This window comes from Salvia splendens, chromosome 22 (assembly GCF_004379255.2).
Source record: "Salvia splendens isolate huo1 chromosome 22, SspV2, whole genome shotgun sequence".
NCBI classification, from domain to species: Eukaryota; Viridiplantae; Streptophyta; class Magnoliopsida; order Lamiales; family Lamiaceae; genus Salvia; species Salvia splendens.
In genome coordinates this window covers 18501206-18526077 of record NC_056053.1, presented here as the reverse complement: position 1 = coordinate 18526077, position 24872 = coordinate 18501206, and the positions used below count along the sequence as shown (strand labels likewise).

The following is a 24872-nucleotide window of genomic DNA, read 5'->3' as shown; positions in this document are numbered from 1 at the left end:
GAACTGCTTGTTTAAGCTGAATTGTGGTCTTGTATCCTCTTTAGAAGCTTTGACACACAATCGTGGGCTTGTTGCAGCTCGTTTCAGACGAACTGCTTGTTTAAGCTGAATTGTGGTCTTGTATCCTCTTTAGAAGCTTTGACGCACAATCGTTGGCTTGTATGTTCTAAAAAGGGGATCAGCCTTTGAAGAACGAGATACCTCAGTTTTATTTGTAAGAGACGACACTCACATAGACAGACACAACGCACGTAGAGACAAGAACAAGTAAAAAACAAAGAAAACACATAAGACTGACTGACCGGACTGTCTCTTACAAATGGAACTTCTTGAGGTTGGAAACGTACCATGTTCGGGGTACTTGTGCTCCTGACGCGTGAGTCAATTTTTAAGACCCTTTGCCGAGGACTTCTGACACCCGATATGGACCTTCCTATGTGGGCTCGAGTTCGCCCAGCTTTTCTGCTCGGCTTACTTCGTTGTTTCTCAAGACGAGATCTCCCACTTGAAATTGCAGCTTCTTCACCCTTTGGTTGTAATACCGGGCTACTTGCTCCTTGTACTTGGCTGCTTTTAGGCAGGCCAATTCTCTTCTTTCTTCGGCAAGATCTAGTTCGGCTCTCAGTCCATCACCATTCATTTCTGAGGAGAAATTGAGTTCGGGGACTGGATATGCCGATCTCAACCGAATCACGGCTTCAGTGCCGTACACCATCGAGTTCGGCTCCGGTGTGACTTCGGCCATTTCGCCGGCCTCTGATTCCGGCTGCTGTGATTGCTATGCTTGATGGTGCCGAACTGATTGCTCGGCACTTTTAAGCGCAATCTGCGAACACACTTGCTCTTTTTCGATCACCTCGGATGACCGCTATCTCTCCTTTAGTGGAGAAGGTGTTCGGCGAGGATGCCTCTGATCGCTATGACCGGGCTTCTTTTTGTCTTCTCTGGATGAGCTGTCTAAAGACCGTTTTCGACGGTCTGCCTCATCGGCACGAGAAAACTTGTCCGCAATGTCCCACATCTCTTGAGCTGTTTGCGGACCGCACTCCACGAGCTTTCTGTAGAGAGCTCCGGGCAGGATTCCATTTTGGAATGCCGAAAAGACAAGTAGATCATTGAGATTATCTACTTGTAGGCATTCCTTGTGGAATCTCGTCATAAAATCGCTGATCTTTTCGTCGCGACCTTGACGTATAGAAAGCAGCTGAGCCGAAGTGATCCGGGCTTCCGCTTTCTGAAAGAACCTCCTATGGAAAGCATCCATTAGATCTCGGTAGGATCTAATGCTGCCTTGGGGGAGGCTATCGAACCACCTTCTTGCGTTCCCGATAAGCAGCTCGGGAAACAGCTTGCACATGTGGACCTCGTTGAGACCCTGGTTCGCCATGTTATATTGATAGCGTCCCAAGAAATCATGAGGATCCACGAGTCCGTCATAGGTCATCGACGGAGTTCGGTAGTTCTGTGGTAGGGAAGTTCGGGTAATATCGTCCGAGAACGGAGTCCTCAATGCTCCGTACATGGCGAACCCGACATTTCTTCGGTATGGAGGAGATGGAGTTCTCCTGTGATTCCGGTACCGAGGATTCTTTCTTCTGGAAGACATGATACTACTGCGGTAGTGACTGTCTCGTATGGAGGGAGAGAGAGAATCCGCCGTTTTCGCCTCCGGCTGCTTTTGGCTTCTCTGCAGGAAGGTTAAGAATTCCTCCTGCTTTTCAGCCAAAAACAGCTTGACAGCCCCGTTCAAATCGGGCTGCTGGGAAGACTCGGTGTGACGGCTTTTGGAGCGGCTTGTTCCTCCGCCATGAGAACTGGTGGTGGATTTATCCCTAGGCTGTTTTCCAGACCTATGGGATGGATTGGCTTCCTCCTGGTTCTCACGGGCAGGAATACGGGTACTCTGCGATCTGGTATGCATTTTTTGGGTTGAAAAAATGGTCAAAAATTCGCTTTATCACAAATTTGGTTCTCTGTTTCCCACAGACGGCGCCAGTGATGAGTCGGCGAATTTTCAATGATGATAAATGCTCGTAAAAATAAATTACGACACAGAGAATTTTACGTGGTTCGATTTACTGAGGTAAATCTACGTCCACGGGGAGAAATGGGGGCAGGTTTGTATTGCTTGATCTGCCAATTACAGCTTACAACACAGACTTGCTATATGATTATTTCTCTAGAGAGATTCTAACCACTTTCTACCAGGTCTAAGTTCTATTTATACATTGAACTAAGATCGTGGCTTACATCATCACTCTAGGTCGTGGAGGTCGTGTAGGTCATGGCCTAAGATCGTGGCCTGAGTTGACGCCACGTGGTAGTGGGTGTGTTGGAAGTTGTGGAAATCCTGCATGGGTCCACTAACTCCTTGTTCGGTCGAAAACTGAGACCGAACTGCTTTGGTTGCCGATCTGAGAGTAGAGCTTGATGCCGACCTAAGAGCAGAGCTTGATTGGTTGGCTTTTGCCGAGCTGTAGGCTGAGGGCGAACTCTTACTGAGACCGAACTGCTTTGGTTGCCGATCTGAGAGCTTGGTGCCGACTTGAGAGCAGAGCTTGATTGGTTGGCTTTTACCGAGCTGTAGGCTGAGGCCGAACTCTTTGGTAATGCCGGACTCATACTCTTCCTTGGGCTTTGGGCTGATGGGCCGTCACTGCTGTTGGGCTTGTTTAGTCCGTACCCCATCAATTCTCATGTAGAAGGTTTTCACCTAGTTGGTAGCGAGAAAACTCTTATCTATAATGGACATTGGAAGGGGAAAACTATAGTACACCATTCTCCACCACATGTATATGTATATATTCCCACCTTATTTTATTTTAATATTTCCAACTGTTTCATGATATTTTGTGGCCACAAGTTCGTACCCGAATTTTGGCGGATATATTCATTCATGTGCCTTTTTTAAGCACTGAACGTGTATTAAATTATTAAATACCCATATAACGAAAATTGTGGAGAATCAATCCATTATATTTTAGGAGATCTTCGCATCAAGTACGATTAATGGAAAAAAAGCGTCATACAATAAAGTAACACAAAAGTAATAGTAGTACTATTGTTTCTCATGAGGAAAATAGATGGGGTCGATTTTGACGAAATAGTAATACTTGGTAACATTTAATTAATCAATTTCAATCGCATCAATAGTGTTTAAAAATTACTAATTCCTGTTGCGGTTTTTCTTTTGTGGAGTATTTTTCAAAAGAAATACTAGTGTTCAGTACTATACGTGAACTAATAACGGATTTAAAAGTTAATTAGATCATTAGATGTACTGGTAGTAATACTATTTTATTTAATTTTCTTGTAATAGTCAAAATTATAATTTAATTATTTAATATTTAAATCTAAAACTGTTAATGAATTTGTTAGCTGTTTTTAGCTTTTTTTTAGACAGTTTTAGACATGTTTTCAGTTTATGGTTTTTACCTCCATATGATTCATATTGTTGTCTAACCAAGTAAAATTAAATGGAAAATAAAGATTCATCCTCACCAAGAATTGACACCAGTTTTGAACCTCGAACAAAAGAAATGATGCCAAATCATTTCACTATTCAAAATTTCTACGAATGTATATACCATTTCTATCCGCCGGAAGTCATTTGAAAAAGAGTAAAAGAAAATGGTGAGGGAATATTTGTTTAACAAAAGAGAGAAGCTGAGTTGTTTAATCCATCCTCGAAGGAGCTATTCAGTTTCTAAGATAAAATAATATCAAGATATCATCTAGGAATGAGTTGCAAAATTATTTTAGTCATAGGGGTTAGCTATGACTAATTATTCCATGATTATCCATCTAGGATTGAATTGTAGGATTGAATCTTATGAACCAAACACACTGTACGAAGTGAGTTCACATTCAGTCCCTAAGCATGAAGAGTTAAAAGCTGAAGAAGAAAGGAAGAAGCAAGAAAGGAACTAGCCGTTGGAGTTAGTTAGTTTGTTAGGAAAGAGCCGTTGGAAGCTCTTGTTTCTTGATTCTTGATTCCATTCCGTTAGTGGCAGTTACCACAATTGTATGAGCTTTAAGTAGCTCGGTTTTCACTTGTATTCTAGTGTTAGGAATCAATCAATAAAAGAGAATCCTTTTTCTCCAAGAAATCATATGTCTCTCTTCTTCTTCAGTTAGTGTGTGTTCTCTGTGTGTGTGAGTGTCCATACTGAGTGTGTGTGAGTTACTCGGAGAGTGTGTAAGTCTTGTGTGTTGTGTTAACAAGTGGCGCCGTCGGTGGGAAGTTGAGGCTGATTTGCAGAAGTTCAGATAGTCTCAGAGATGGCAGAAAGGCTAGATGCAGACAAATTCACAGGCAAAAACGATTATGGCATGTGGAAAATGAAGATGAAGGCAGTCTTGATCCAATAATGCTTGGCAGCAGTTCTTGCACCTGAAACAGAGAAGGGAAAAGACTCCTGCTCTTGATGAAAAATCTCAAGCCAAGTTTGATGAGATGCAGCTCAAAGCCCATTCTTCAGTCATCTTGTGCCTAGGTGATAAAGCGTTGAGGGATGTGCAAGAAGCCAAGACTGCAATGGAGATCTTGGAGAAATTAGATGAAGTCTATTTGGCTAAATCTTTAGCAAATAGGCTTTACATGAAGAAAAGGCTACACTCCTACAGTTTTACTACTGAAAGATCAGTAATAGAGCATCTGGAGGAGTTTAACAAGATCATTGATGATCTTGGCTCTATTGATTCAAGATTTCAGATGAAGATAAGGCTATCTTGACACTCCATGCCTTGCCTAGCTCTTATGATCAACTGAGTGATGCCATCATCTATGGCAGAGATAAGCCAATCAACTATGCAGAGGTGTATTCTACTCTGATGGCCAAGGAACTTCAGAGAAGTGCCAGCAAAGGCTCTGATGTGAAAGCTGCAGAGGCCTTAAATGTCAAGAAATTCAACAAGCAGAAATTCAAGAAGAAATTTGAAGATTCTAAAGCCTCCAGCTCTGATGCTCAGAAAGAAACCAGATCTTGCCACTGGTGTAAAAAACCAGGGCACTTAAAGAAGGATTGTTATGCATGGAAGAGGAAGCAAGCCTCTGAGGGAAAGGGACAAAATACTTCTAATTGTGTGGAGAGTGTAGATCCTCCAGCTCAACTTCTGAATGTAGTTGATAAAGGAGCCAGTCGGAGGTAGATCATGGACTCTGGGTGCAGTTTCCGTACGTGCCACAAGAAATCTTATATCTCTCTTCTTATTCAATTAGTGTGTGTTCTCTTTGTGTGTGAGTGTTCATACTGAGTGTGTGTGAGTGACTCGGAGAGTGTGTAAGTCTTGTGTGCTATGTTAACACACACTATATATTTAATTCGGGGATATAATCTTACGAATCGAATGCCCCCAAAATATATATGAAAAATTACATTGAGATAAGCTTTTTGAAGCTCAACACAAGTTCCCCGTATCAATATAAACCGTCTCAAAATTGTGCACAAATATTAAGCTTTTGGTTTGTGATGCATTAATTAAATCTAACATTTGAGAGATGAGCCATGAGTGCATCCAGTGCTTAGAGCTATTTTAGTATGAAAAAAATATAAAAAATAAAAATCTTTGAAATATTTATCAAAGTCCTAGAACTGCGCACACATGATTTTTTTTAAAGTCCAGAGACGGTTTATATCCAAAGGCCAAAATATAGGGATCATTTTTATAGTTGATTTTTAAGTTTAGAGACTGTATTCTTTTATCTATTTTTTTTATATTTTATTTTATTTAATATGTTAAATACAATTTTATAAAATCTCATACTCCATTCGTTTTATAAAAATATGTGCACTTTCCACTTTTGTTCATCCCACAAAAATATGTGCATTCCAATTTTGGAAAGTTATCCGAATTTATTACCTCTATATGTCAACTTATACCACCATTAAACACTACTAATAATATAAGTCTCATTATCCACTAATGCTACTTTAGTTAGGTTCTTTTCTTCTTTTTTACTTTATTAATTTTATCATAATTCTCATGCTATATTAATTGTCTATAATTTGATGAGATAGAGAAAGTATAAAGAGAAATAGGAATACAACCGTCTAATTTGTAGTAGATGTATATATTTATTGCATAATTATGCACAGGTTGTATATGTAGCTTTCCTCACATAAGTTAAATACATGTGGCTGCAATTTAAAATTTGTGGGGCGGCGAATGGCGGTGACGTGGCAGCAAAAGTGCAAAAAGAAGGAGTCGCCACCACCTGGCTGGCCCACCTGCGTTAATGTATAGAGAGAGACATAACATTTCCTTCATCCTAATCTACACCTCTTTCTCTCTCTTGTTTTTAAGGCTGTAGATCTTTTGGCCTTTTCTTATAAATATCGTTTGGGAAAATTAAATCTTTGGAAGATGTGTTAGTTTTACTTAAAATATTACAATCTCTAACTTTTAGAAATTATAAAAAAATTAATTATCTGAATTATATATATATATTAAATTTATCACTACTCTTAAAAAATCATTAAGGTATAAAGTGAAGTACTAATAGTTTCATTTATTACATTAACTAACTTTATTATGATCAATAGATTATACAAATTACTTTATGTACAAGTTTTTTTTTGTTTTTTTTAATGATTATCTTGGATTCTGATTGAAAGCAAATTTTCTTAATTATCACGTATATAGTTATATTCCTTGTTTTCTCACGTATTAACGACCTTTAGAAGAAAAAACAGTTTTAATTCACATGGATTAAATAGCGTATCAAAATTTCAAAACCAAAATTGGAATAGTTCATTTATAGGCTTTTATTATTTACAATTTTTTGAGGACTAAGAGCATCCACATCCGTGCTCTTGCCAACGAGCATAGATGTGGGTCCGGATCCACTTTTACTCCCTCCTCTTAGGCAAGAGCACAACACCCACATCCGTGCTCTTCCGCAAGGACATGCTCATGGGTCTCATCATTCTATTATTCAATTTAAATAAAAACATTTCCACAATATTAAAATGTATTAAAAATAACCTTAATAATATTACAAATTACAAAAAAATTAAAAATTACATAATTAAAACCCTAAAAATTAAAATTTTCTTCATTAAAGTCTTAAAAATTAAAAATTACATAATTTAAATCCTAAAAATTAAAAATTACATAATTAAATTCATAACATTAAAAAAACCCACTACTCGTGGCTGAATTTCGCCCAAATGGATGATGAATATGTGTATTTATAGATGATTTTGAGATTACATTTTTTAAAAAAAATTTTAAAAAAATGGTAATAAAATCTGTATATTTTTTGGAATCCAAAATTTTTTTTAAAAAATTTTTGGTATTATTTTTGATTTTTTTAAAAAAAGAAAAAAAAGAAAAATAAATGCCAACGGCCAATAGAAATACGCCACGACGCTCTGCTCGCTGGCACGGACGTGCTCTTAGCTAAGAGCAGCACCGTGCCAGGGGCAAGAGCACAGCGGTGGACAGCAATGCCGTGTCGCTGGCACGGACAGACAGCGGTCTGCTCTCCGCTGTGGATGCTCTAAGATATTTTTAAAAATATATTTATGGTTAGTAACCTTTTTTTTTTAATACTCCTTTATGGTCAGAAGGGGGAGTATTAAATAAAGTACTGAGATCTCAAAATGTCGAAGGCACTTTACTACCTCAAAATATCCAAAAATATATCGTTACTAAAATTTGTGCAACAAATAGTCAAATTCACTATTCATCTGCAAATTCCATATTCAGCCATTCCTAGGTTACATCTCCATTAACATCTCACCGCGTGGCAAACAGCGTATGGCGAGTACCTATTTCCCTAGTTATACGCGCGAGTAGGGTACAGCAGGGAGGGAAAAAGCGAAAGAAAAAGCAAGCTGACATCGACTCGCCACGTGTCTCAGCCTCTCTTTCAGTCTGAGCCACAAGTTTCCACGGATTTCTCGATCGTTCTACCCAATCCACCCCCAACATTCTGTTATTTACGATTCGACCCCAATGACGTGGCTTCCCTCTCCGCTGCTCTGCTCCTTTCCCTCCTCTTAAATCTGACCCAAAAAGAGCGTCATTTTTCTCTGCTTCACACCTAACACTCTTATCCCTTTGCAACTGTATCTTCCATCTCTCAGCTTTCTTGTTAGCTCCAGCGATAAAATTGAGCCTCTGCTCTTTCACTCTTGATCTTCCTTCCCTGCTATATCTCTGTTATACTGATTTTTTATTGGATTAATATCCGATTTTAAATGTGTTTCTGCACATCTCAACCTCCTTTTTGTGTGTGAATCGACAATTTTAGTGAGGTTTGTATTTGGTCGAAGAGAGCAGAATTCTCTATTGTCCTGTTGAATTTGTGGATGGACATATTTGGTTTTTCTGCGATCAAAAAGCTTGGTGGATCTGTGAGCTGTTAAGAATTGGGGGAATTTGGAGAGAGTGATTGTTTCTGCAGCTATGGTTGTAAAGGTGAGCTTTTTTAGCTGTTGATTTTTGTGCTTGATCTGTTGATGTGGATTGTAAAGGATGACAGGCGAAGAGGCCAGAAAAATTTATGTTTCGTGGTTATGTTTTTATGATCAAAATTTGTGATTATTAAGATATAAACAAAATTTTCATTAACTGTAATTTGATAATTTTTTTGGTTGACTTTTGAAATTCGAGGTTAACGATGAGTGAATTTTGAGGAAGAAATAGGGGAAATGTGCTTTTCTTTCTATATCTGTTCATGTGCACTTTGACTGTTCTTTCTTGAATCTGCTTGTTGATTTTGAACGTTCTTTCTTTGTAGGCATACATCGATTCAGGCTCACCTCTGCCTACGAGAGAAGAGCTTTTACTCGATTTAGATGGGCAAGACGTGAAGGATGTCCAACTAAATGAGCAGTTTGCTGGTGGGGATGACTTTGCTCCCAAGGTTTGGATGGTGAATAGTACTTCTTAATTTTTGGTAGCTTAGATGTGATCACATATCTTATCTGTTTCTTTTTCATATTCTGGTTGTGTAGGTAAGGAAGCCGTACACAATTACCAAACAAAGGGAAAGATGGACAGAAGAAGAGCATAATAAGTTTCTCGAGGCGTTGAAGCTTTATGGCCGAGCATGGAGGAGAATCGAAGGTACTAATCCAATCGAATGTATAACGTTATATCTTGTCGATGTTGGATGTTTTCTGAGGTTATGTGTGTGTTCGTTTTTCGCAGAGCATGTAGGTAGCAAAACTGCGGTGCAGATTCGTAGTCATGCTCAGAAATTTTTCTCCAAGGTTATATGCTCTTATATAAGTTATAAACACTGCATAATATGTATATCTCGCCTTTCAAGTAAGTCATATGTCTATGGCATAAAGGCGAGCAAATCTTAATCTCTAGTTATTGGAGACTTCTCGTAGCAAGTTGACTGTATTGATAGTTGGATGTTGATTGTGTGTTTAGGTTGCTCGTGAGGCTAATGTGGGCGATGGAGATTGTGTGAAGCCGGTTGAGATCCCGCCTCCTAGGCCTAAGAGGAAACCGATGCACCCTTATCCTCGTAAGCTGGTTTCCCCAGTCAAGACAGGGATCTTAATACCTGAAAGATCGGTATCTCCAAACCAGTCTCCTAAATCCGTGTTATCTGTGGTGGGTTCGGAACAATCTGGTGGAGCTGATTCGTGTATGCCTAATGGAAGCCTGTCTCCAGTGTCATCTCTTGCTGCTCATGTTTCCCCGAAGCTTCTGCAGGAGGATGGTGTGTTATCGTCTCAGTCTGACCGTGAGGATGAAAATTCGAGTACAGATGAAGAAATAGCAGTGGTAGTTACTAGCTTGATTCACTTTTTACAAATTAGAATGTATTTGGTATAAATCCTAACTAAATCTGTTTACTAATGCTAGGAATTGGACCTTTCGTCCAGAAAGACTTGTGTAAACGAAGCAGCTGCGCAGAGCTTGAAGCTGTTTGGGAAGACGTTATTAGTAGTGGATTCGACTTGGAAGCCCGAAGCATCGGATGATGATAATGATAATGATAAAAGAGCGGAAAGTTGTTCGTATCCTTTGAGGGTAGTGCCTACTAATACTAATAGTTATGAGGATGGTTGGAGATCATTGATGCAAGTGCACAGTAGTGAGATGAAGAGTGATCTTTTGTACATACAATATAGAGGCGAGTCGTCCTATGCAGCTCCTTTTCCATGGCTGAGTCTTGCATCACAGTCAAGTGGGGAAGTGCATAGCCCAACCCCAATCAGAGCTGAGTCTAGTGAGGGGTCCTCCTCTAATTCGAATACTGGTGCAGCAGCGGCCTTCACTTGTTACAACAAATTGAGCAAGAGGAGTCCAGCAAACTGCGGGAGGGGGTTCGTGCCATACAAAAGATGTTTGAGGGAGCAGGATTCCACAGCAGAAACTGTTCAAGAGAGTGAGAAACAAAGGATCCGCCTCTGCTTGTAGTGAAGGCCAAGGCCGTGACTCCGACCGTAAGTAGGTTCGGTTAGTGTCTGGTGTTGGTGACTATTTGAGTCAATTTTTTGTTCCTCGTTTGCAAGAAGTCTCACAGCCTAACTGCGCAATGTATGTATGGTAGTAGTTACTCAGTTTTCTTCGTAAATGGCTTTGAATATAGAGGTACACCGCAATATTAAAGGTTACCAATAATTTAGGTACCTCTATGAGATTCTTGTAATTTTGTAATACTTTAATGATTCTATTCCTCGATCGTTTGCAGATGCACGAATCTTTACCCTTTGTTATCGATTCTATTCGACTTTTTCCACCTCTATGCATAATTCAACCAATTTCGTCCTATATTCTAAACAACTAATATGCCTTGCTTTTGTACATTTTTTATGAAATTCATACAGCCACGATAGAAAATTTATCAAAGTATTGAATTAAATAGTGGCGGATGCGATTTCAAATTTTGGCATCTTTCAACGTTTTTAAAAAAGAAATACTACTACTGAGCTATAATACGAGCTATAATACATGTGCTGTCTAAATTTAATTGAAATAATCATGGAATGAAGCTGCTCAATATTGGGTTTTGTATCATAGATTGATATTTTATTTCACATCATTCTTTGCTGCAGCGATGCACCGTGCACGTTGCGTGAATAACAGTAGATCTCACTCATAAAAAAATAAACTATAGTTTTATTGTGATTTTCCATTAGATTTAGTTGGTTGGCACTTGGCAGTGTCCAATAAACAACCGGTTAGTGACTTTATTTTAGACTGATTAGTAAATTTTCAATTATTTAGGCTAGGAGTTTGTTTTATTGTATATAAACTTGAGTAAATGTTTCACTGCTAAATCAATTTCGATACAGATATTCTCTTTCACTTAGTAGTTCCGATTTAATATTTAATTTTAGTATTATACTTTTATATCTTCGAATTTAATAAAAATCTAATGAAATTAAAAATCATTAAATTGTCAGTTTTCCATCCATAATCGGAACGGTCTACCCTCATGCTGAGCCGGTTATGATTCTATCTCCGGCCGGACTGGCGACAATGCTACTAAAAGGCATTGATAAATTCTGACCACCTATTCGAAGTGTTATTCGCCTGGATATTCTCTCTATGCCTTTTACTAATTCTGTGGGCACCAAAAATTGAAAAAGCGGAAGAAAATAAAAGGAGAAAGGAAAGTGCCACGTTTCGATTCCCAAAAATTACTTCGGAGCCCCTCCTGTTATTTATAAATCCACCCACACCTCATTTCATTTCTTTTCTGGTTTCCTTCACCACCTTCTCTCTCCGATAACCGACTGATCGTTAATTCGAGGAAATGGCGACCGCTACTCTCAACGCTACCGATGCCGAGAAGATCAACAAGCTCAAATCAGATGTTGCCTCTCTCAGCCAGATCAGGTTCCCCTCCTTTACCTTTACACCTACCTCTCTCGATTGAGGCATTTTGGTTGTTGGTTTGTGCTCATCGTATTAATTGATTTTGATGTTTTATTTTGCTCAAGTGAAAACGAGAAATCTGGATTCATCAATCTCGTAGCTCGCTATCTGAGGTACGGTGTCTTCCTGGATTATGCACTTGCTTTTTTAGTTTTTTTTTCCTTAAAAAAATTTAAATAAATGCTGCGTAATGCGAAATGAGGAAGTGATTTCTTCGAATCTTGTTGAATTCATGTGAAATTTGCTTCGGTTGGCAACTTGAGTTCCAGATCTCATGTTTTAGCGATTGCAAGACGTGGCATCTTAACATTCATTATAGTATCTTATATCGAATTATAGATATTTTCTTCTGTGATCCTCGTGGAAAGGTTTTACAGACTAACATGACGCGAGCTGAAGTATGAAAATCTAATTGCACTATAGCTGGATTACGGTTTATATGAAGCTAATTTGTTCTGGCCTTTTGTTTCCGTGGATGGATCTTGAAGTGGCGAAGCTCAACATGTTGATTGGAGTAAGATCCAGACACCAACTGATGAGGTGGTGGTGCCTTATGATACCTTAGCCCCTGTGTCTGAAGGTGCTTGCGAGTTTTAAAATTTTTATTTACCAATCCTAGGTTCATTACGACGATTTTAGTGTGGATAAAGTACCAAACTGGTGTTGATTGGCTGGTTTAGAATAATGACAAAATAATTAAAACTTTTTCCTAGTTTGATTAGCTTAGTTTGTTATTGCAGATGCTGCTGAGACCAAAAGCCTTCTAGACAAACTTGTGGTGTTAAAGCTCAATGGAGGCTTGGGAACTACAATGGGATGCACTGGTCCAAAGTATGTGTTTACTGTTTACATTTTCAATTAATCAATTTAAGTGGCATTACGTGGTGATCTGTAATTATTGTAAAGACTATTTATATAGGTTTACACCTTACTGTAGTGGTCTTGATATTAGCTATTTAAATGAATAATAGTATGACAATTGTGGCTGATGATGACAGATTAATGACATCTGTTGTAGCAAAAAGTTTATCATAAATTTCACCATTTGCATACTGTCTTCCTTTATTTGTTCGACATGGATGATATTGAAACAGTTTTCTAGGACTGTGTTCCACTCTGGTGCTTTTCAAATTCTATTAGAGAATAAGAATACTAGTATGTTGCAAGTTTAGAGTCACTTTAGCTTGTTTTAGACTACCTTTTTTTATCTGAATTCATTATATTTTGACATAATTGTCGATTAATGGTTTTGTAGTTGAACCTCTTTATAACATACGGATTACAGTATATGTATCTCCTTAACTTTAAGTTTTAACTACACTATTTGAATATGTAACTGACATGGTACTGTGATCAGGTCTGTTATTGAAGTTCGTAACGGCTTGACGTTTCTTGATCTGATTGTCATCCAAATCGAGGTATCGTGCCACGGCTACATATTCTTTGCCTGGTCTCATCAAATAACCTGTGACTGAAATATTTAGTCATGTGCAGAGCCTCAATAAGAAATATGGATGCAGTGTACCCCTGCTTTTAATGAACTCATTCAACACTCATGATGATACATCAAAGGTGAAAATGGAAATTCTAAGGAAGGTTTTTCACATGCATATTAAGTCATTCGCTGATTTTTCTTTTCTGCAATCTTTAGATTATTGAGAAGTATGCCAACTCCAACATTGAGATTCATACATTTAACCAGGTATATATAGTTATCTCCATTCTCACTAATTCAATGATTGATGTACAACTTCAATATGTGGCAATTTTAACAATGTTATTTATAACTCTCTGGCCTCTGCATTTTCCAGAGCCAATACCCTCGCCTGGTTGTTGAAGATTTCAAGCCACTTCCCTCCAAAGGAAATACTGGAAAGGATGCGTGGTATGCTATGTTATTTTACTCTATGTTCTGTACCTAAATTTAACTTATGTTGGTAGTGTCATAGATATGTATTACCTTTTGATGGTAAATTTTTAGTTTTCTGAAGTCGGGTTCGTAATAGATGATTTGTTCATTCTTCGACCTTGACAGCTGTTATGTTGCATTTGTATGTGTGTAATTTTAAGGTTGTGTATCCTTACACTATTAGCTAGATTTGTTCAGTACAACATATACTCGTCACTGTATACTACTTCTATACACATTCCTTTTCTTTAGCTTCGCATGCAGTGTACTCATATTTTGTTTGCGACTTTTTATGTTTCACTTAGTGATGCATATTGCTAGTACAGGTACCCTCCTGGTCATGGAGATGTCTTTTCGTCTTTGAAGAATAGTGGGAAGCTTGATGCATTGCTGTCAAAGGTCTAGCCCTACAATGCTACCACTTCGATGTGCATTATGGTGGACATATATACTTACCCCTATATTTGTCTTGTTTTGTTTTTTCTTCTCAGGGCAAAGAATACGTCTTTGTAGCCAATTCAGATAACTTAGGTGCCATTGTTGATCTGAGTATCCTTGGTCGATGAAATTGCTTTTAAATAATTGCATTATGCACTGGTGTTTTGTTTTCTCTTTTTCGGCAATACAAGGATCCACAGATCTGTATCCTTAATTTACTGTTACAGAAATTCTCAAACATTTGATCAATAATAAGAATGAATACTGCATGGAGGTAACCAAAATCATTCCTTCAGTTTTGGTTCATTCGAAGTAAATTTTGTAGCTTAAAGTGATGATATTTTGCAGGTCACACCTAAAACATTAGCTGATGTGAAAGGTGGTACTTTAATCTCATATGAAGGGAAAGTACAGGTATCTTTCTCAAATGAGTTTGCTAGTCTTGCTTATTAGTCTTAAATCAAACTGGAACCTAGTTGACTTGGCAAAGGCCTGGGTTTCATAAGAAATGTACTTATGTTGCTAGCTAGATTTCAATGATTGTTGACATGGGATAAGCTAATTTACATTTTAGATTAAGTAAACTGAGTGCTATTCTTGTTAATTTAACTGAAAAGGTATACAAATATTTTTTTAATTGTCTCTTCATCTTTGACATTATTCTGAATCAAATGCATTGTCATCTGTTTGTGCTAACTTAGGGTCATTAGTGGAAAATGTCCATAATGAGTTTATGGAGTTGGTCGCTTAATTGCTTGGCACTACATGCCATTCTTCCTGTCTGCTACTATGTATCGGGTTTGCAATGTTCAGTGATAAATTGCTAGTTAAAGTAACTGTATTTCTTCTTATTGGTGCAGCTTCTGGAAATAGCTCAAGTCGCTGATGAACATGTGAGCTTTATTCTCTCTCTTTCTCTCCAAACATGTTAAAAGTACATTGTAGGTAACCTATACATATCAACTTGATGAACTTGCTCCCTTTGAAATATTGGAACATTGTTGTTTTCTTAGTGCATTTCTTAGTGCATCTTACTTAGTGAGAAAAATAGCTATTACTAGTTGATACCAGTTTTCAGTTTTAATTTCTTGCCCCCAATCCCCATCTTTTAGTTATGATAGAGAGGCTTTGGTGGATATATGTATAATTTTGGAATCAGATAACGGGTGAATCATCAACACCTGATGAGATGCTGGCTCAAGTTGTCCTAGGATAGATAGATACACTTGGAATATAACATATGTTTACTGCAATAAAACAAGCATAAAATAATGAAAATTATATACTACAGATATAATAGGCTAACCAAATTTTGTAAACAAGGCTAGTTTTGAAACTATGAATTATTGAAATATAAGGACAAATTGTGGTTTCATATTTAAGATAGAGCACAGTGAAGGGTCATCTTGCATCTATATCCTTCTAATAATGCGGATCTGGTTTTCAAATATGGATTGCAGCAGGAAAGTATATTTTGCTATAAAGCAACGCCTATCTTGAGTATCGATTTACATTTTATGCCAGTTAGCTTTAGCTGTAAATGCTGAGTCAATATTTTTTTTGATGCAGGTCAATGAATTCAAGTCAATAGAGAAGTTCAAAATTTTCAACACAAACAACTTGTGAGTCTTAAATCCAGACTCAGGCTAATTTTGTTAAGCAATTACCTATTGCACACACGCCATGGCAGGGATCTCTCTCAATTTATGCATTCAAAATTTGTAAAGCTACACTTGACAATTCATGTAACAAAAATTATGCAGGTGGATTAACTTGCAGGCTATCAACAGACTTGTTCAAGCAGGATCACTGAAGATGGAAATTATTCCCAACCCTAAGGTATCCCGTTTATTTTCTCTAAATGGTGCCTCCTTTATTGCTAATAAGGGGATCTTTTTTTTAAACTTGTCTCTAATTACTTTATAGGAGGTGGATGGGATCAAAGTTCTTCAACTTGAGACTGCTGCAGGTGCTGCGATAAGGGTATGAGAACACTTATTCTCCTTCAAATTTCCATATGTATTTTCTAGTTATGGTCTGGTTGGTGTTTGATTGCCTCTGAAACTGATGCAATCTCTTTGTCTGACTCTCTTTTCTTTCAAACTTCCTCAAGTTCTTTGATCATGCTATTGGAATCAATGTGCCCCGCTCTCGCTTCCTGCCTGTAAAGGCGACATCCGATTTGCTTCTGGTCCAAGTAAGTCATGTCAAATGTCGAAATTTTTTATTGGGACTACATCTGATGCTGTTTGCTAATAGAAGTAAATTCAAACCATTTGTTTTACAGTCTGATCTGTATACCTTGAACGATGGCTTTGTTACTCGGAACCCAGCAAGGGCCAATCCAGCTAACCCATCTATTGATTTGGGACCTGAGTTCAAGAAGGTTGAGATTCATCTGCACTATTATTTTCACTTTATGGGCCTGATTCTTGAATCTAACGGTGACTCGATCTACAGGTTAGTAACTTCTTGAGTCGGTTCAAGTCCATCCCCAGCATCATTGAACTGGATAGCTTAAAGGTGACAGGCGACGTATGGTTTGGAGCTGGTGTTACCTTGAAGGTAGCAAAAACATTAGAATTTGAATCATTCATCTTTAGCAACTTCATTCCATTTCTGAGCTTCGATTGATCGAATTTGGGTCATTTCAGGGGAAAGTGACTATTACTGCCAAGTCTGGCGCGAAGCTAGAAATTCCTGATGGAAAGGTGATCGAAAACAAGGTAACTCTTTTCACTTTGCAATGCAATGCAATGCAATTGATAACAGTTTGGAAAATGACTATATTGCTTGTTCGTTAAACCTGTGCACAGGATATCAATGGACCCGAAGATATCTAAAGAAGTCATAAGATATAAGAGGCTCAGCTGAGTTCAAGATATAGGCGAGTTCTCGGAGATGTTTTTTTTTTGTTTGTATTATGTAAGATGAAGAATAAGTGGGATTTCATATGTGCTACATAATATTGTAGTTGCACTGCTGCTTTTGTCCTCCAGTAGGTTGCTGCTGCTTCTTGTAATGGGAGGAGTAATATAATCATGTTTTTTTGTTTGTGTCACTTGTTAAAAAGATCTATTTGCCTTATTTATTCCAATGTTCAACCCCTGTTGGAAATAACTTTTATACGTTATGCATTCCAAACAAATTATCGATTGGTCTCTAATCCAAAATTTCAATCTCAATACAAAGTAAATCTTCCAATTTTCAGTCAAGAACTATAATTTGACAATACAGGTATGGTTTTTTACCACAAAACATTCATTTTATATATAATCCTATTTATGTTTTCGGCCCTATCTCACTTAAAGATGTCAATTGGGCCAATCTGCTTGAGTTGTTAAGTTTTTGGATATATGTCATTCGGGTTATAAATTTTCAATAAGGTGAAGGGAGTATAAGTTTTTTAAGTAATGTACTTCCTATTTCTATGGATAATTTTATACTGCTATTTATATAGATATAAATATAGGAGTACAATCTAATGAGTGTTATTTCAACTTGAAATTGATATGTAATTCAATATAAGGCTCATAGTTATAATTCACAATCACGGTATATTATGAAGAAGTGAAGATATCAATTCACTAAATTCAGTATAAGGCTCATATATAATGTTCAAGGACAAAAGAACTATTCTTCTACCATCCTAAATACATGATTTATGTATATCTAATGTTGAAAACATGATATATAAAAAGATAAAACGATCTTGTTATGATAGTGTAACAGTCAGAGAGACCAAACAAGCGAAACACCTAATTAGTTGATAAATCTAATCAGAATAATCAAGTGCCAATTTAATCTTTTGAACTGTGGAGCTTATAAGAGTGTGCACCGTCGCCACAGACTCCATATTTAGTTGCTTGGTTAATGTGTTACGGCACACCAGTATTTGAAATGCAACTGTAAGGAGTGATCCAACTCCTTTGCTAGCACGGCCATCGTCGGAGATGATGAATCCCGATGGCAGGATTGGCACTTGCATCTCCTCCTCGCCATTCACCACCGAGATCATAGCTGCTAAATCTATTGGGGTATAGATCATTGTTCCTCCCAGTGTGTCAATGCTACTCTCTTGCAACATCAACATCTTCGTTTCTTCTGGAACAAAAGGCTGTCATACCCCAACAACAATCATACATATATAACATATCAGTATATGAAATGAGACTATGCATCATTAAGTGTTGGAATGATTTTAAATATAACCTGGATGATGGAGATGCAATTTCCAGGATTTTTCCCGGTTGGGATGCAAGCAACGGCATGCACAGGATTCCCACTCGATAACACATCCCACTGCATAGCAACTGCATTAGTCCTTCTACATATATCTCATAAAGAGGCATTAGTATAACTTGGAATATATAATATACCTCAGCTCTTTTGTTCTCATCTTTGAAGAAGTTAAAGAGATTCTCTTTCGAAAGGGGGAGCCAGAGCGAGGTTGCTGCACTGACGATGAAGCCCTCAGGTTGGCCGGCTCCATTACTTCTCCTGAGCGAGACTCGAACTCCACTACTTTGATCAGACAGCTGTGGGAAATCAAGCTTGTCTGACATGCTCAATACTTCACAGAAGCTCTTCTCCATTCTATGACAGAGTTTCATTACATTTTGTTTTCCTTCTAGCGAGCTAATGACTGTGTGAAGACGAAAAACTGGTTAAGAAAAGCATTGTAATAGTATATAGGAAGAAACAAGTTAATATCATACCCCCTTCAAGTTCATGTTTAGGCTTCGAAGTTATTCCCATCGAGAATGCAAATCTCTCACACATCCTCTTCAATGTAGTAGTCCACCTTTTGGCTCCGTATGCTTGGCCATTGCACACCAAGTCTCTATACATACGATGAGTCAGTGATTTGTCGTCCACTTGAACATGTTCAATCCATGTAACCTGTCAAATAGGAGAAGCTATGAGTGATATATTGTGCATAAAAGCATGAATTCTTCGTCATTGTGCAAGTAATCATATACAACTCACAGCTGATTTTCCGTTTGACATATCTTGAATTACACATCCCGAAGGAAGCTTCCACGAACGCATAGGATCAGCGTCTTGGAGCTCATTGATAAAATCATAAGATACATCTACCATCATCCAAGTGCTTGAGTTAAGCTGTCGACAGTAGCGAATGAAGAAGAATTCTCGAGGAGCCACAAGAGGCGACAAAATGTGCCTCTTTTCGTACATCTGTACATCAAAAATAGTTAGATTTTTCACATATAGCAAGGACATGTATAGGTAGGCATGTACCAGATGCAACAAACCGCCCAAGATCCCAATATCGATCGATTCAATGATCCTCGCCTTGATGACAATAGTTGGAAACATGTCCTTCCATTTATCCTGCAACAGCAACAAAACAAGAATTTGAATTGAAAATAAGCAAGTAGTCCATTTTTGAAGGAAAAAAAAGTGTTAGCATATACTAGCTAGAGTTTTACTTTACCACATCAAGAAGCCTTTCGATTAAATGTATCGCAGCCATGTCCACCTCAGCAGAATCCTTAGATGATTCGAACCGAGCACTTGTAGATTTCAAGTGACTTGATCTGGGAAAAAGCTTATCGTAACTGTCACGATGCAGAGTATACCTCCCTTCTCCCGTGGACTTGATCCACAGTGGCTCGTTCACACGAAAAAGTTCAGTAAGCTCATTCATGGCACCACATGCTGCCTCAATGAGGGTAGACTTGTCCAGATCCTGCGTTCCAGTCGAGTCATGTGGTGGCACGAAATGCTCGGAATGTGGAGGCATATGTCCATAATCTTCTTGAGGACTAACTCCCACCCCTTCTCCTCCTACAGGGTATTTCTTAAGAGAGTCCACTGCTGGATTTCCCATGTAGTTGGAAAAGTAGTCCATTGTTTGCTGATACTGTTCATAGGCATAAGTCGTTAGAAAGAAAGCATATGTATGTAACTTATTACATGAAAAATCATTAATGACCTCTTGTTTCAAGCGCGCGTTCTCCATCCGGAGTGTGTGCAAAGTGTGGGATTTATCTTCATCGGCGAGAGATGTAGCGTTACATGCTGGACAAACGACGGTCCTTAACGCTTCTTGCATCGCGAGATTCTCAAAATGAATCTTCTCGTTTTGGGACCGGAGAGCGTTGTTGTCTGCTTTTTCATTCTGAGCCTGAAGATATATATTGAAAGAAAGAAATTAGGCCAGGTGAGGTCAGGCACTAATTCTTGCTTTTTTTTAAACATAAATGAACATAAATTTACAGGTCGCATCACAGATTAAACAACACCTTAATCTGAGTTCTCTTATTCTGAAACCAGAACTTGATCTGCTTCTGGTCGAGGCCTAACTCCCGGCTCAGTTGCTGCCTTTGGTTCTTATCAGGGTGAGGATATTCCTTATAGAAACTGCACCACAAAAAAAAAGAGAATGCTTTGTCAAAACATAAACATGCAAAATGAAGAAGATCAAGGAATAGTATAACTACTCTTCTAGTTGTTGAATTTGTTGGGAGGAGTGACGATGGTATTGCTTCTTCACCCTTTGAGCATTGTACACTTCCTCTTCAGCAGATCCATTTCCACAATTTGTTGAATTCATTTCCTCTCTTCACAAATTCACCAACAAAGTTGAGAACATTATTATACAGGATAAAAAATACACAGATTTGGTCTTATTTTTGGAGGAGTGAACAAAATATGGTTGGATTAAAATCTTGTTGTACAATTGGAATAAACAACTAAGAGGGTGAGGTATACATACCAAATGTGCAATCAATCAAATGAAGATTGTGGTGAATAAAAACGGCATATACAATTCATTTAATTCTTTATTTGAGAGATTCATGTGGATTTTAGTTCTGTACAAGGAAAATAAAGTGAATTGCAACAATTCATTAGTTTCCAATTATTTCCATTAGCTTATATGAATCTAACTTTGAATACGCCCATTTATTCAAAATTTGCCAATTTTATTGATGATGAGGGGATTAACACTGGCAATCAAGAGAAATATGGTACGTCCGTACATTTACTGTCATTTATAATAGAATAAAGCTATGCGGCCACATTATGGCCAGCCATAAATTAATTAAATAACAACAAAACTTGAATTTTTTTTCAAATTTTTGGTTTAATACTACTTGATTTTACTTTTATATCATCTTCATTATATGTTGCTCAACATGTTAGTGTTGCTCTTTCGTAGTTTTTTGCTCAACTTATTACTACTGTCATTTCTTGATTGTTGCTCAACGTATACAGTAATTCGTGATATTAATGTGTTTTACGTAACGGAATTCAAAGATAAGTATCAACTCACAAGTCCATTCACACACATATAAGTTTATATCGGTAATTCTAATTTTTTTATACATGTAAATAGACTAAATTAACTCTTTATGGCCGGCCACATTATGGCCATTTAGCATCACTCTTTATAATAATAATAAAGGTAGCCACTTTTTAACGTTGGAGATATTCCCTTTTTAAGGGGTTATCACTTAAATAAAAAGGATTGACATTCTTTTTTATTAAAAAATTACTCAAAATTCAAATCCTAACAAATACAAATAAAATCTGTCCCATGAAAATCTTAGATTAGTAGTATCAATGTTTTAAAAACCGAACCGGTGAAGCTATCGTTTCACGGTTCAATTGGTCCAACCGGTTAGATCATTGGTCGGACCGGATTACTATTATTATATAATATAATATATAGTATAAAAACATTACTAAATTTTGTAAATAAGATAAAAATATATATATTTTAAAAAAAACGGAACATCAATATTATCCAAATCTGAATATGAAAAGAATTTCAGTTATTAAAAAATAAATTATAAAGCAAAATACATACTAAGACCATCAGCAATGGTACCCATCCCGGCGGAATTCCGACCGGCGTGCCGGAATTTCACGGCGAACGTCTGCCATTGTGCATGGTATTTATTTTTATAATGAAGTATGTTTTTTTTAAATAAAGTGGTTGCATTTTCTGCGTATTCGTGTCGACTATTTAATTCCGTAAATTTCTTAAATTCGAAAATTGTTTAATTTGTGAATTTGTGAATTTTTTTAATTGTGGGAAGTCCTTGGGGATGTCCGCCACTGAGCAGTGGGAATTCCTTATTATGTGGCAGTGCAGTGGAAAGTCCGCGTAACGTGGCAGGAGGTATTTTTAGGAATTCCGAGTCATTGCTGATGTTCTAACCATGTGATTTGCCGATAGAATAAAACTAAAATGCAGATATTAAATGTGCACAGTTGTCAAAAACTTTTTACTTGATGATTAACTCTTTCTAATTCCAATTCACACGGCACATCCTTTTCTATTCCTTCTCATTAACATCAATGTCTCTATCTCTACTCTTTTACTCATTTCACCATGGAAGCACTATTCTAGCTTACTTTGCTGCCAAATCGAGGGGTTCACATGCGGCCATTAAGCAGACCGACGGTGCTGGAGCGGGCTGGAGCAGCAAATTCAAAAGTATACCGGTTGGACCGATTTCCGACCAAACCGGGCGGCTCAGCCGAGCCAAAACGGCTCAACGTCAACATGGTTTAACATTTTCAACCGGACCGGATAGTATGTCGGTTCGCGGACGAACCGGACAGGGAAGTATAATTTGTTTTTTCTTTTAATTTAGTTGACTACGGCTATTTTATTTTCAACGTGAGTTATACTTTTATGTTTAAAATTGGTAACCAGTGACTATTTTGAAATTTTTTAAAAATATTACTCCGCATTAACTTTATAGAGACGTTTGCTCATTTTCGTCCATAAATAATTTTAATTATATATTCAAATTTAGACTCTGTGTTAATAGATAATATTTTTATAATTTTATCTTGGTTGATTATATTTAAATTTTAGATGGTACATCAGTCTTTGGATATGGGCTGAGAATTAAAGAAGTTCAATATGCGTTGGGCCATTGGTTGTGTTTTCTACATCCGCGATACAGTCCCATTTTCAGATTTGGTTCATATTTTAAGAAATATAATTTTTTAATAAAAATATGAATCTTATTTCTTATATTAATTTCATAACTAGATTTAGTTATTTAAAATGATAAAAAAGAAGTAAATGAAGCTTTTTTAAAGATCACTAAAATAAGAAAATGACGCAACCTATAAACTTTGATCTCGACTTTAATTAAGTCTATCGTAACGCACTTTTACATTTTAATTCATTTACGATTAAACACAAAGATATATTACTATGTGATAGTGACGTAGGGCTTTGAATTGACGTCATGTACACTACATACATTACCGATGCTGATTTGATACCTACATGCACATGTTGCCTTGGACCACAATTTCATAAATATATGAAGAATAATGTTGTAAGAGAATAAATAGGCAATTTCATAAATATATGTTATGAAGAATAATGTTTTAAGAGAACAAATAGACGATCACACAATTTCATAAATACATGAAGAATAATGTTTTAAGAGAATAAATAGACAATCAGGATTAGGGTTGGAATGGTACGGTATACCGTGTCGAAATTGTCATACCGCATACCGTATCGAAAAGTGCAGTATGTCGAAATCACGGTACGGTATACCGAATACTGCATGTCAAAACCTAACATTCATGCATTAAATAGCAAAAATATCATTTTAAACATCTAGGAAATATCCAAAGTGATAAAAATCCATCACAAAGCAAACATAGTTCATGACATTCAAAATCCATTCAATTATGTTTAATAAAATTATATAATAATATATTTTATAAATAATAAATATGTTAAATATGGTATATCTGCGGTATATACCGCCAATTACGGTATATACCATATTTACGGTATACCGTGTTATACCAGTATATACCGTAAATTTGCGGTATGATGGGGTATAACGCAGTACACCGCGGTATATACAAAATGCATACCTTTATCGTACCTAAAACTGTCGGCACGGTATGATACCGTACCGAAAAGTATGATATACCAAAAAATCGGTATTTTTTCAGTACGGTAAGTGCGGTATTTCAATATTTCGGTATATTTTCCCAGCCCTAATCAAGATTGAAAATGAGAAAATTATAATCCAAATTACTTGTATTCGAATAGCTCTATAACTCGTTTAGATTGGCCCAAATCCAAATGAATTGGGCCCAATTAACACCCTTGAACACGAAACCTGCTAACATCTACCTAGTATATAAAATAATTTAAATGAACGGCAGAGACTGGCGTCACATGTCAACAAATTAAATTGAGAAAATTCATGATTGATATTCGTTTGCTAAATACAAAAAATATATTAAAAATAATTTTGGTGGATGAATGAATTAATTAATAAGGCGTGGACGTTTCTTGTGATCTTATCCGCCGGCTTCCCTATTTAACTTTCTTCTAATATAAGGGGTGAATTTTCCATTATTTGAAAATGGAGTAGCATTTTTGTCAAAATAGTTGTTGGATTGATCTTTTATACCTTTTGTGACAGTTGAGTGTCCCAATTGGTAATGAACTCATCCGGTGCATAGTTCTTTTATTTTAATTAAATTTTTATTTATAAATAAATTAAACTTGTTGGATATATTAATAAATAAATAGGTAAATACTATATTAAAGATTAAAGTATGTATTATTCTGTTATTATCGATATTATAATTTCAAATGAAAAGACACTAGTACATCATATGAAAGGCTTGATTTTCTCCTAAC

General features: G+C 36.9%; 3 protein-coding genes across 3 annotated transcripts; 2 read left to right on the top strand and 1 right to left on the bottom strand.

Moving 5' to 3' along the window:
* Positions 1-7992: 7992 nt before the first annotated feature.
* LOC121786015 (protein REVEILLE 1-like) lies at positions 7993-10681 on the top strand. Its single transcript, XM_042184521.1, has 6 exons — positions 7993-8427; positions 8750-8875; positions 8967-9078; positions 9163-9224; positions 9394-9753; positions 9835-10681. Exons 1-6 carry the CDS (start codon positions 8416-8418, stop codon positions 10390-10392), a joined length of 1230 nt encoding a protein of 409 aa, XP_042040455.1. The 5' UTR covers positions 7993-8415; the 3' UTR covers positions 10393-10681.
* A 978-nt stretch (positions 10682-11659) lies between these two features.
* On the top strand, positions 11660-17275 carry LOC121785933 (UTP--glucose-1-phosphate uridylyltransferase-like). The gene is made up of 21 exons (XM_042184418.1): positions 11660-11817; positions 11922-11969; positions 12345-12436; positions 12597-12687; positions 13214-13274; positions 13351-13428; positions 13508-13558; positions 13668-13741; positions 14092-14164; positions 14257-14314; positions 14431-14477; positions 14552-14617; positions 15064-15096; positions 15773-15825; positions 15967-16042; positions 16130-16186; positions 16317-16400; positions 16491-16589; positions 16664-16768; positions 16858-16929; positions 17020-17275. The coding sequence occupies exons 1-21, from the start codon at positions 11735-11737 to the stop codon at positions 17044-17046; spliced, it is 1428 nt and encodes a 475-aa protein (XP_042040352.1). The 5' UTR covers positions 11660-11734; the 3' UTR covers positions 17047-17275.
* A 703-nt stretch (positions 17276-17978) lies between these two features.
* LOC121786563 (homeobox-leucine zipper protein HDG11-like) lies at positions 17979-20783 on the bottom strand. Its single transcript, XM_042185207.1, has 10 exons — positions 20671-20783; positions 20473-20590; positions 20163-20354; positions 19662-20090; positions 19466-19558; positions 19193-19402; positions 18922-19105; positions 18583-18848; positions 18416-18505; positions 17979-18320 (listed from the first exon to the last, which is right to left on the bottom strand). The coding sequence occupies exons 1-10, from the start codon at positions 20781-20783 to the stop codon at positions 17979-17981; spliced, it is 2037 nt and encodes a 678-aa protein (XP_042041141.1).
* Positions 20784-24872: the final 4089 nt, after the last annotated feature.